At 45.7% G+C, this 11416-nt stretch overlaps 1 protein-coding gene across 1 annotated transcript in view; it reads right to left on the reverse strand.

Moving 5' to 3' along the window:
* Positions 1-11416, reverse strand: part of plekhh2 (pleckstrin homology domain containing, family H (with MyTH4 domain) member 2) — a 34975-nt gene that overhangs the window by 11362 nt on the left and 12197 nt on the right. Inside the window, 14 exon segments of the mRNA XM_048270469.1 lie at positions 55-213; positions 890-976; positions 1129-1242; positions 1559-1695; positions 1929-2094; positions 2289-2383; positions 2697-2772; positions 3201-3692; positions 3694-4115; positions 4300-4491; positions 4673-4754; positions 4972-5055; positions 5489-5638; positions 5840-5902. Coding sequence (XP_048126426.1) covers positions 55-213; positions 890-976; positions 1129-1242; positions 1559-1695; positions 1929-2094; positions 2289-2383; positions 2697-2772; positions 3201-3692; positions 3694-4115; positions 4300-4491; positions 4673-4754; positions 4972-5055; positions 5489-5638; positions 5840-5902 — 2319 coding nt within the window.

Raw genomic sequence — 11416 nt, forward strand, 5'->3', positions numbered from 1 at the left:
GGTGTGGTGGTGAAGGCAGGTGAATTCTGATTGGCTGGATGGTGGCATGGTCACCTTGGTCATGTGACCCTTTATGGTGGGCCGGGCGTCGGGTTGGGTGAACAGGGGGCTGGCGGCCTTCACTCGGAGCACGCTCTGTAGCACCCGCAACCACTCCTCCAGCAGGTTAGGAGAGTCGGCCTTCAGACTGTACACACGCTTACCTGTGACCACCTGTTAACACACACATACATCCACACACACACACACACACACACACACACACACACACACACACACACACACACATACTCGAGCAGGTTAGGTGCAGGTCTATACTCACCCTTGTTCACCTGTTCACCTCCCAACGTTGTATATTATATATTTAGTATATTTTTTATACGGACCACTGCAAAAAGTTAATGACCACTGCCATTGGCAACAGGTTTTCCTGCTTCTTGTTCACATTTTTCATATAATTCCACAAGTATTCTGTTCACTTCCCTCTAGGCCTACATATTGTCAATGATTCATGATGGATTATAATGGAACTGAAAGTCAGTATAAGTAATAAAAAGCAAGGGTCAGCAAGAACCTGAAAGTTTTATTTGTGTGGAGAACTTTTTTCCTCTCAGTGGAAGTCATGAAACATGAAAACAATTGCACAAATGACAAATGATTTGAAGTTTCTTTTCTCTTTTTTGTAAGTAGCTGTATAATCAGAGGGATAATGCATTGTCCATTGGTCAGGAAAAATCCCTTCAGGACCAAGCAAGCAAGACCCCGAGTTCGTCCTGTCAGGACTGATTTTCCTATACTGACCGGCGGACAATACATAATCCCTAACATCGATTTGTTAACACACAGAAACAACCTCCAAGCACACACATTCTGGCACACATCCACATACCTGAAGCATTTGCTTTCCATCACCACGGGAGATGCTGCTGGAGGCACTGAGCTCTATCTGACCCTGAGGTTTACGTATCACGTCACTCTTTATTGAGGAACACACACACACACACACACACACACATTCGTGTCAGTGAGAAAAGAATACATCAGTAGCACTAAGCATGCCTTTCTTGCAAGTCATTAGTCTGTTTGCAAGTGTAAGTTTCTGTGTGGTGACGAGCTGCTTATACTGACTGGTGACTTGTAGTAGAGCAGTTCTCCATCCTTTAGCACAAACCAGCGCCTCTTCCATGTCTTCTTCCAGGTCTTTACCATCTTCAGCAGGTAGCCAGACTTCTCCATCGACTCCTAATAGTGACACACACACACACACATACGCATGCTTGTAACAATGCACTGATGCTGTGTGTGTGTGTGTGTGTGTGTGTGTGTGTGTGTGTGTATGCAGGTATTGTGATAGTGTATCTTTGGCGTGTGTGTGTGTGTGTGTGTGTGTGTGTGTGTGTGTGTGTGTGTGTGTGTGTGTGTGTGTGTGTGTGTGTGTGTGTGTGTGTGTGTGTGTGTGTGTGTGTGTGTGTGTGTGTGAGAGAGAGAGGGAGAGTGTGCATGTGAATGCATGGCTGTGCAAATATATTGATATGTTTAGTAGGGGTGAGAGTCTCACATTCTTTCCGCCATCACAGGCCGTTGAGCAGGTCTTGGGCAATTTGTGTTCTGGTTCAGAGCACTCTGTGTCTGTAGAGTAGGCGTCAGGTGGGATGGCATAGTCACTCTCAGAGGTCATAGAGGACATGGACACAGCTGTGAAAGAAAAACACACACATACACACGCACACACACACACACACACACACACACACACACACACACACACACAAAACCCATAAAACACACAAAGACAGGACTGTGAGCGATTAGGCTTGGCACTAACACTGGTTATAGTAGATGTGTCTAGTATTTCTCTGTGATCTGGACACAATGTTTGTGTGTGTGTGTGTGTGTGTGTGTGTGTGTGTGTGTGTGTGTGTGTGTACCTCTCTTGAGTGTACGCGGGCTGCCCTTGTGTGAGCTGGACTCAGAGGTGTGTGAGCTGCGTAGGGAGCCGTCTTCTCCGGCCGACACACACGACTCCTCTGAACTCTCCTCCTCTGACGAGCTGCAGCACTCGTCCGACAGATCGCTGCAGAGCAGAGTCGCTCTCTGAACACACACACACACACACACACACACACACACACACACACACACACACACACACACACACACACACATACAGAAAATGCCAGTAAGCTACAGTACAATAACGCCAGTCAACCTGGCTGTGAATATACACTGTACACACATGCATCCACACACACACACACACACCCACACCCACACACACACACATTTACCCCTTTGAGTGTGGTGTAGGTGGGCATGGTCATGTCCTTGTAGATGAGTGATGAGTAGAGTAGGACTGCTGGATAGGATGATTTCTGACTGGCATCTAAAGGAAGACATCAGGCATTACATGAAGAACACAACATAGACTGGTCACTTTGGCAAATACCCAGCCTGATTCAGCCATGACAATCCACCACCAGGCTATATGATGTTCTTTTACTGAGAGCAGTAGGAAACCATAGACTGGACAGGGACAAAGCCACACTGCACCTAGTGAACTACAGCACAGGCCATGGAGGCATTACAGGTAGTTTCTCTTAAAAATGGCTGACTAACTAGCTAAAACATGTATAACGCTGGTTTAAGCACCCCCATTTCACAATGACAATGATGATTCAGAATGATGATCTTTTCACCTTTGTTGGCCACGTTTGTGCAAGAGGACTCACACAAACTGATGCCAGACTTGGCCACTGCATAGATACGACTCTCCTGAAGGGAACAGGAAACATGCAACGGTCAACAGGTTATAGACCCTTTCAACAAGGTAAACAAAAACAATGCTTGAACGTTCTATTTGGGCCCCAATCTACTTCCTCTGCATTAAGATAACATATGGAATGTTAAAAAGGAAGTCTTGTGGGGCCAACTATGATGCTGATAATGGAACTCTCTTGAAAGGGTCCATAAAACGGCTAATAAATATGAGACCAGTGATTTTAGCCGTCACATTCACGTTCACTGTTCTACTAAACATCTAAATATTAAAATGACTATGAAATATACTGTGATATATACAATACTATGTTTAATAGCAATTAGACATGGACTAAACACGAGTTAACAGACAAGACACATGTCCAAACAGGTAATATGTTGTATGTTAAAGAAGAGCACCAGAGCTTCCCTCCACCACTCACCCATGAGGGGAAGCGATGCAGTGGGGGTGTGGGGGGTTTGTTGGCTGGCACTGAATTTGGGGGTGACTGTGGCGCTTCAGTCCCAGGCCCTTCTGTTGGAGCCAGGCCAGTCTTCTTCTCCCTCTCCTCTCTCTCTCCTTTCTCCTCCTCCTCCCTTTCCTCCTCCCCCCTTTCCTCCTCCGCGTCTCCGCTCATGTCCATGTCCTCCTGCTCTTGGTCCAGGTCGGTCTCCTGTGGACGCGGCGGGCGCAGCATGCTGATGGCGTTGCGCGTGTGTGTGTGTGTGTGCGCGTGTGTGTGGCCCCCGTGGGCTGAGTCCGTGTACAGCAGCAGTGGAGGTGGCGGGGGCATGGGCTGGCTGAGGTGCCTCTTGGCGAGGCCCGCGCCCGTCACGGAGGCCCCTGCCGACGCAGGCGTGCGTAGCCGGGGCTGCTTGGGGGACGCTGGGTTGGCCGCCCGGGCTGGATCGGGGCGCCGGGCAGCCGAGGTGAGCCCTTGGCGCAGGCTTTGGCGCCATGGCGGCAGAAGCCGCATCGCACAACGAGTCGAGACGCTGCGACTGGAACCGGCGGCTCAGGTCGTCGGGGGAGGACGCGCCGTTGCCGTTGGGGTCACCAGGTTCGTCGTCATCGTCGTCGTCGTCGTCGTTGCCGGGGCGGAGGCGGTGGGGGCGGAGTAGGAGGGCGGGCCGCTCGGCGCGCTGCATGTCCTCGTCGAAGAGCGAGCTGCTGTCGTCCGACGCCGTCAGGTAGGCCTCGCTGCCGGGCCGGGACGCCGTCGAGGAGTCCGCACCGCGGGACGGAGAGCCCTCGCCTCGGCCGGGATCCCCCTCGGCACGTGCGTCCAGTCTGGGGATGTCTGAGGGGTCGCTGGACAGACCCTCTGCATCCACTGAGCCATCTGGACGATCCCGATCTAGAGGGGAGATGCCAAAGACACAACCATGAAACTCATGAAACAGATAACCCGCTGACCCCATCCTGACCCCATCCTGACCCCAGATGTGTAAGTGACATGCATCAGACATGACTCCACTGGGCTTCACCCTCTCTCTGAGTCTACGAGTGCAGATGACCCAAGAGCGCCCCCTGTCCCTGACCTGCGGAAGGTCTCCTGTCCGTGCTCCTGGGCTGCAGGTCACTGCAGATGGGTCTCTGGGGGGAGTGAGGGCCGGTCAGGACCTGCGGGCTCTTCCCCCGCACCTGGAAACAGCCGAATGTCAGGCTGCTGAGGCGATGGGCCTCGCCGGGCCGAGACTGGACAGAACCTCCTGATCTCATCTGCTCCAGGACTGAGGAAAGAGGAGAGCAGGGAGGAGAGAGAAGTGGATAGAGAGGACGGGGGGAAGGAGGACAATTCATGTGAAGAGAAAGAGGGTGTGTGTGTGTGTGTGTGTGTGTGTGTGTGTGTGTATGTGTGTGTGTGTGTGTGTGTGTGTGTGTGTGTGTGTGTGTGTGTGTGTGTATGTGTACCTTGTAGTTGTTTCTGTAGAGCCAGTATCTGAGCTCCTTGCTGCTGGTTGGTCTCCCTCAAGGTGGTGTTTTCTACCTCAAACTGCACAACAACACACTCACATTTAACTTACTTTTAGTTTGAACAGATACAGTATGTCAATGTTACGCTTATACAATATGTACTCTCACAATCTCACCCAATCTCTCTCACATGCCACTGCCACTGCCACTGCCACACACACACACACACACACACACACACACTGTCTCTAAACTGTCACACACTGTCACAAATGACTACACAGAGGCACACACACCTCTTTGAGTTTGAGCATCACCCATTCTTTGATCTTGGCTGCTTTTTCCTCCACAGTCTTGGCGTCCTGTACTCTGATCTGCTTCTGAAGTGGACACCAGGAGAAAGTGTTAGTGTGCTCATCCATGAAAGCCTCCCAAATGACACTGATCGGATCTCATTTCACACATTCAACAGCCTCAATGTCCAACTGAATTGCGGATTAGACCTGAGCAGTTGAAGAGCTCTGTCTGTCTCTGGAGAGGTTAAGTAGTTGTTACAGTCAGTGCAGTCTGGAGACTTTCCTCTGAGTGTGTGAGGCAAAATCAGCCCATTACTGCCCTCTAGAGGATACAACATGAAGGTCTACAGAGGAAGACCTGAATGGTTAACAGCGTGCAAGGAGAATGTGTGGAAACACACGGCATAAGACACACAGACATGCGTGCATATACACAATACACACACAAAACACACACACACACACACACACACACACACACACATACACACACACACACACATGCACACACACACACCTGTTCTTCTAGCTGGTGCTCGAGCAGTGTGAGGAGGTCATCTTTCTCCTGCAGCAGGGACTGGAGCTCCTGACAGCGCTTAAAGAGATGCAGCTCAGAGTCCCCAGGTTTCCCATCAGCTGCCTTCAGACGCTCCTCCATCCACTGGACCTGACACACACACACACACAGTCAGACAGAGTTGCGTTATAGCTTTTGTGTTTCCACATATATATGTATGCATACACACACATACATACACACACATAAGCACACACACACACACACACACACACACACACACACACACACACACACACACACACACACACACACAACACACACACACACATGCTCCTGTTGTGTTTTTACCTGCTGGTTGGCTTCATAGGCTCGCTTCTCTGCCACCAACACCTGAGTCTCCAGCTGGTGCAGCTATACAGGAGAAACACACATATCTCAGTACAGGAGGTGTGTGTGTGTGTGTGTGTGTGTGTGTGTGTGTGTGTGTGTGTGTGTGTGTGTGTGTGTGTGTGTGTGTGAGAATGACAAAGAGAAAATGTTGAAAATAATACATGTCAACATTCTAAGACCAATGAAAGAGAAGGAGAGAGAAAGAAAGAGAGAGAGAGGGGGTAGAGTGAAAGAGGCAATACAGAGTGAACAAAGGGGATGAAAGACAAAGTAAAAAAGGAAATACTGCTGCATTTTGGAAACAGTATCAGTGGAGCTATTCTCAATATGGCAAGCAGATTTAACATTAAATGACCAAATTAAAAGAATTTGACTATCTAAATTGAATATAACAGATATCAACATATCTTTGCTAGTTGTAATTTGAAGATATGTCAAATGATTTGTCAGAATTGTTGTGCATATCTGCCCAGCAAAGAAATCATTTGAAAAGTGTAAGAAATCATTTGAACAGTGTTAGCATAAGAAATGGTGGTTGTTGTGGATGATAAGATTGTTAGAAGATGTCATAAAATAAAAAATGTTTATAATCAAGGAATTTGAAGGGAACAAGAGTTATCCAAATCTACATTGTATCAAACATTTATTATCTCCAGACACTTGGAGACGGTGAAATAGTTGCCTTTTTGTTAAATCAATTTCTCAAGCATTTCTCACTGACAGTTCATGTTGTGCACCGACATTAGCTGTAAAACCATATAGCAGGCTGCTCCAGCCTATGAAAAGACCCTCCTCTAACTTACCGAAACCTCTGATGTAATTACAGATATCTCTTAAGAGACTATAAAGATGTATGTAATGACATTTTGACCAGATATCTGTAATACGGATCTAGACTAGCTATTAGAGAGGGGCTTGCAATAGCAGGGTCATGGAACAACCTGGAGCTATTTGAACATATGCATTCTTCCTTCCAGGGATCAGAAAGAACTTCAGTGGTGTGCTGTGTAGCTTGTAGCATGCTGTTTGTGGAGTGGATTTTGCAGAGCTAAGCTGGTTAGAGCTTCAGTCAGTTTAGAGTTGGTAATGCACACCACTGTACTTACACTGCAATTTCAAACATTTCAAGGGAAAGTCATGGTCACAACGAGGAAAGAAACAACGAGAACACACAAACACACACACACACATTTGCAGTGACGCGCACACACACATACACACACACACACACACACACATTTGCAGTGACGCACACACACACATACCCATGCACTAGGCAAAAGTATATTGTTATGCACGCTAATCTCTATAGTGATCTCTACAGACAAATCAACAAACAAACGATACACGCACAAACACACAACGTGGTTGTGGAGGATAATTTCATGTTTTTCATTTTTTAGACATTTCTGAGGAATTCCTGAGGAGCAGCCAAAGTGAAACCCAGATAACGAGAGAGTGATAATGACAGAGGAATGGACTGGTGGTTGAATTGGCAGAATTCATTGCCCAGCAGAAGTTGTTTCTTCAATTCAATTCAGGTCCTCTTTTTAAAATCCATTGCCACAAGCAGTCAAACACTGTGTGTCGGTGGATAAAACTAGATGCACAGCATAGCGGTACAAAATACGGCCGCCACTCAGTCCTGCATATTCTCTCTGCAAAAGTAAATCACACTTGCCAATTTGTCTTCGTCTAATACTCCATCCCCTACTCTTGCAACATAAGTATGTGTGTGTGTGTGTGTGTGTGTGTGTGTCTGTGTGTGTTTGCTTCTGTGTGCGTGTGCTTGCTCATGCTTGTGTTTGTGTGCAAATAAAGATTCAGACAACTTGTCAGAATGCCGCCAGTGCATTGAGGAATTAAAGACCTCGGCATCTGGGAACAGGTGGGACCTCACACTTAGGGCACACTGACGCTGCTGCAGATGAGGGACAGGAGTCAGGACCACCATACTATATATAATACAGCCTAGTCAAGCAATAAGCCATACCATAATAATACAGCCTAGATAGTCAAGCAATAAGCCATACCATAATAATACAGCCTAGATAGTCAAGCAATATGCCATACCATAATAATACAGCCTAGATAGTCAAGCAATATGCCATACCATAATAATACAGCCTAGATAATCAAGCAATATGCCATACCATATGTAATAAGCCTAGATGTTCAAGCAATAAGCTATACCATCTACATAATACAACCTAGATATTCAAGTAATATGCCATACCATATATAATATGGCCTAGATATTCAAGCAATAAGCACTAAGAGTTATAGGTTCCACTGATTTTAGAACAAATGGGGGGTTGGACAGCTGCAAAATAGCCTTCTTCTGGTCTCAGCCTGAGTGCAATTTAAGTTCAATTTAAGAATATCTCAATGTACCGGTACTTTGTGTTTCTTGTCAATCTATTTCTCGCCTTATTTCTCCTGAGAGTCTTTTAGAAGAAACAGGAGATCTCATTTCAAAATGGTCAATGTGGTATCCTTAGAGTTATTATGCGCAATGGGGACACAGGGGTCTGTAAATGGGTTCAGCCATTTAGATATTAAATGATAAATAAAAAACTCATATGTCTGAATTAAAACAACATGTTTCTAATTTGCTTCAGTTGAAAGAGCCGTGGTTTGGTAGGTGCAAAACAGTTGGCTTATGAGTCTGGTGTCTTTTCCATCAGACCTGCAAATTACAACATTGTGCATTTGTATTTCATGCAAACTTTCTTAACTTCCTTGACAGACATACTGAAGTGGTTAACAACACCTTTGTGCTTTCAATCAATGCTTTGACAATGAAATGTTTTATAAGACAAAAGAGAAAACAGTAGATCATTTTCATACTGATTTCTCTTTCCCTTGCTTGATTTCCTCAGTGGTACAGTAGATTTCTAGATAGAAAATTATCAAAATGAATAAATTAGGCCCCAGCCGTGGCGAGGCTGGCTGGGGCACCTGCACCGTACACCGGCGACCCGGATTCGATTCCCGCCCCGTGGTCTTTTCCGGATCCCACCCTGACTCTCTCTCCCACTCGCTTCCTGTCATTCTCTACTGTCCTGTAAATTAAAGGCATTAAAGGCCAAAAAAAAATATATATAAAAAAAAATGAATAAATTAGTATTTCTTTAAAACTGGGACAAAACACACAAACAAAAGAAAAGAAAATAGTCAGTGATTATACAGATGCTTTTGCTCTTTTAGCTCACAACTTCAGCTTCAATTTCTCAGATGAGGGGAAGTATCTGACTGCCTCCTAGTAAGCTGGTGGCAGCAGAGGCAGGATTTCAGAATACCCTTAGCATCCTTCCCCAGAACAGCATCAGCTAGTGAGTTTAAACACAACAGGTTTTGCATGATGGTATACAAGAGAGCAACAATGGTTGATGGGCCATAGTTTAGGGAATTTATAAGCACAATCACAATCACAGAAAATGGCCCAACACTAAGGCCTAGAACCCCCCAAATTCATCTCTGGGATGCAAAGAACTCCCTGACACACAGTGAAGGGGAGTTTCCTCCGCCCGAGTCCATTAATTCCATATAACAGGACACCTCGAAGGCCGTTATCCCACTTATCACCCGGTTGCCTGAATTTCCTGAATTTCCCCTTGGGGATCAATAAAGTATCTATCTATCTATCTATCTATCTATCTATCTATCTATCTATCTATCTATCTATCTGCCACTAGGCAATAGCCATGCCTTTATAGCAAGGAAACAAGTGGTTCCGTTTAAAAAGAAGCCGACTTGTTCAGTTTGTTGTATATCTTTCTTTGGCCCTAACAGCGAAAGCATGGACAGTTAACTTGTTTAGAGTTGATCCCATTGTTACAAAGCCTGCTTTCGGGTTCCACGTCCTACTATGGTTGTTATATGACCTACAGAAAACACCCAAACTACAGTGTCTAATTTCCTTAAATGACTTTAAAGGTTGTGTTAAAACCATAGAACATGACTCCATCCAGTGCAAATGTTTTAATTAGTGTCACTTTTATTTAATCTGGAATGCACTTGAGTTGTCTTTGCCTATTTGTTCTGCTATCTTGGCCAGGTCTCTCATAAAGGAGAATTTATATCTCAATGACACTAACATGGTTAAACAAAGGTTTTAATTATTATATTAATAATAAACCATTTTACCATTTATAAGCATTGATATGGAACGGTGATTAACCTTTTTTTTTACCAGATCTACTTCATAGGTGTCCCGTTATTCAGAATTAATAGCCACCCCACCAGCCAATCAGAAAAGAGTATTTCTTCTCTCCGGGTGATAATCCTAGTTAAGTAAGGGATAACGGCCGCTGAGGTGTCCTGTTATACGGAATTAATGGGCGAGGGCGAGGGGCAAAGAACTCCCTGACGCGCAGCGGAGTTGCCTCCGCCCGAGTCCATTAATTCCGTATAAATGGACACACCTCGAAGGCCGTTATCCGCTTATCACCTGGTTGCCACTGTAAAGCAAAGGAAACACGCGGTTCCATTTAAAAAGAAGCTCAATCGTTCAGCTTGTTGTACAACTTTCGTTGGCCCTATAACAGCACGATAGCATGGACAGTTAGCTTGTTTACAGTTCCATTGTTGCGAAGCCTGCCTCCAGGCTCAACCGTCGTCCTACTATGGTTGTTATAGTTACCATTTATAAGCATTGATATTGAACGGCAATTAAACTTTTTTTACCAGATCTACTTCACAGGTGTCCCGTTATTCAGAATTAAAAGCCACCCCGCCAGCCAATCAGAAAAGAGTATTTCTTCTCTCCGGGTGATAATAGTACATACACAATAGCACATTATTCTAAAGAAGTGAATTAGAGAGATATGGATGAGACCTCACCTGCTCTGCATAAACTAAACATAAACAAAGCCTTTGCTTACCATTTTTACACTACTCTTTCACACATCTCATAATATACCTACAATGTGTTTGATAATAGGCTGAAAATGACACTGGCACTGTTAGTCCTGGGTCTGCGTAGATAAACAAGGAGAAACTGAGTTATTAGATTCAGGCATCCAGAGGCAAAACACTAACTACCAGGATTGTATCTCCTTACGGGAATATCTGACTATTAGACTGTGCTTCTTGGCAACAGATAGGCAAGCTAAACAGCCAATCAGAGCAACCCTTTTACATGGCTGGCTCGGAAGCCGAATCAACATGGCCACAAAGTAGCCGGCAGAAGTTGGACAGTGTCGACAGTGCTGCTCAAACTGCACTGATGTGGGCCACAGACGCGAAGGGACCGGGCCGACATTGACAGGCGGCTGACCGCTGGCTCGGCGTGTGCTGGCTCTTACACCCTCCTGGAACCAACTCGGCCTCATTGCTGCACGCTTGTGGCCAAGGTGGGTTCTAGCGAGGTGGACTGCAAGCTCAAAGTTTTGTGGATTTGCTGGTATATGCATTTCTGACCTGATAATTGAGATTCCAGAGGTGACTGTTCCTAAGTCAAAACACTAATACTACATTATGCTTCTGTCCCATATTTCTAAATAATTACTTTGCTGAGTGACCAAAGAAATT

This window comes from Alosa alosa, chromosome 18 (assembly GCF_017589495.1).
Source record: "Alosa alosa isolate M-15738 ecotype Scorff River chromosome 18, AALO_Geno_1.1, whole genome shotgun sequence".
NCBI lineage: Eukaryota > Metazoa > Chordata > Actinopteri > Clupeiformes > Clupeidae > Alosa > Alosa alosa.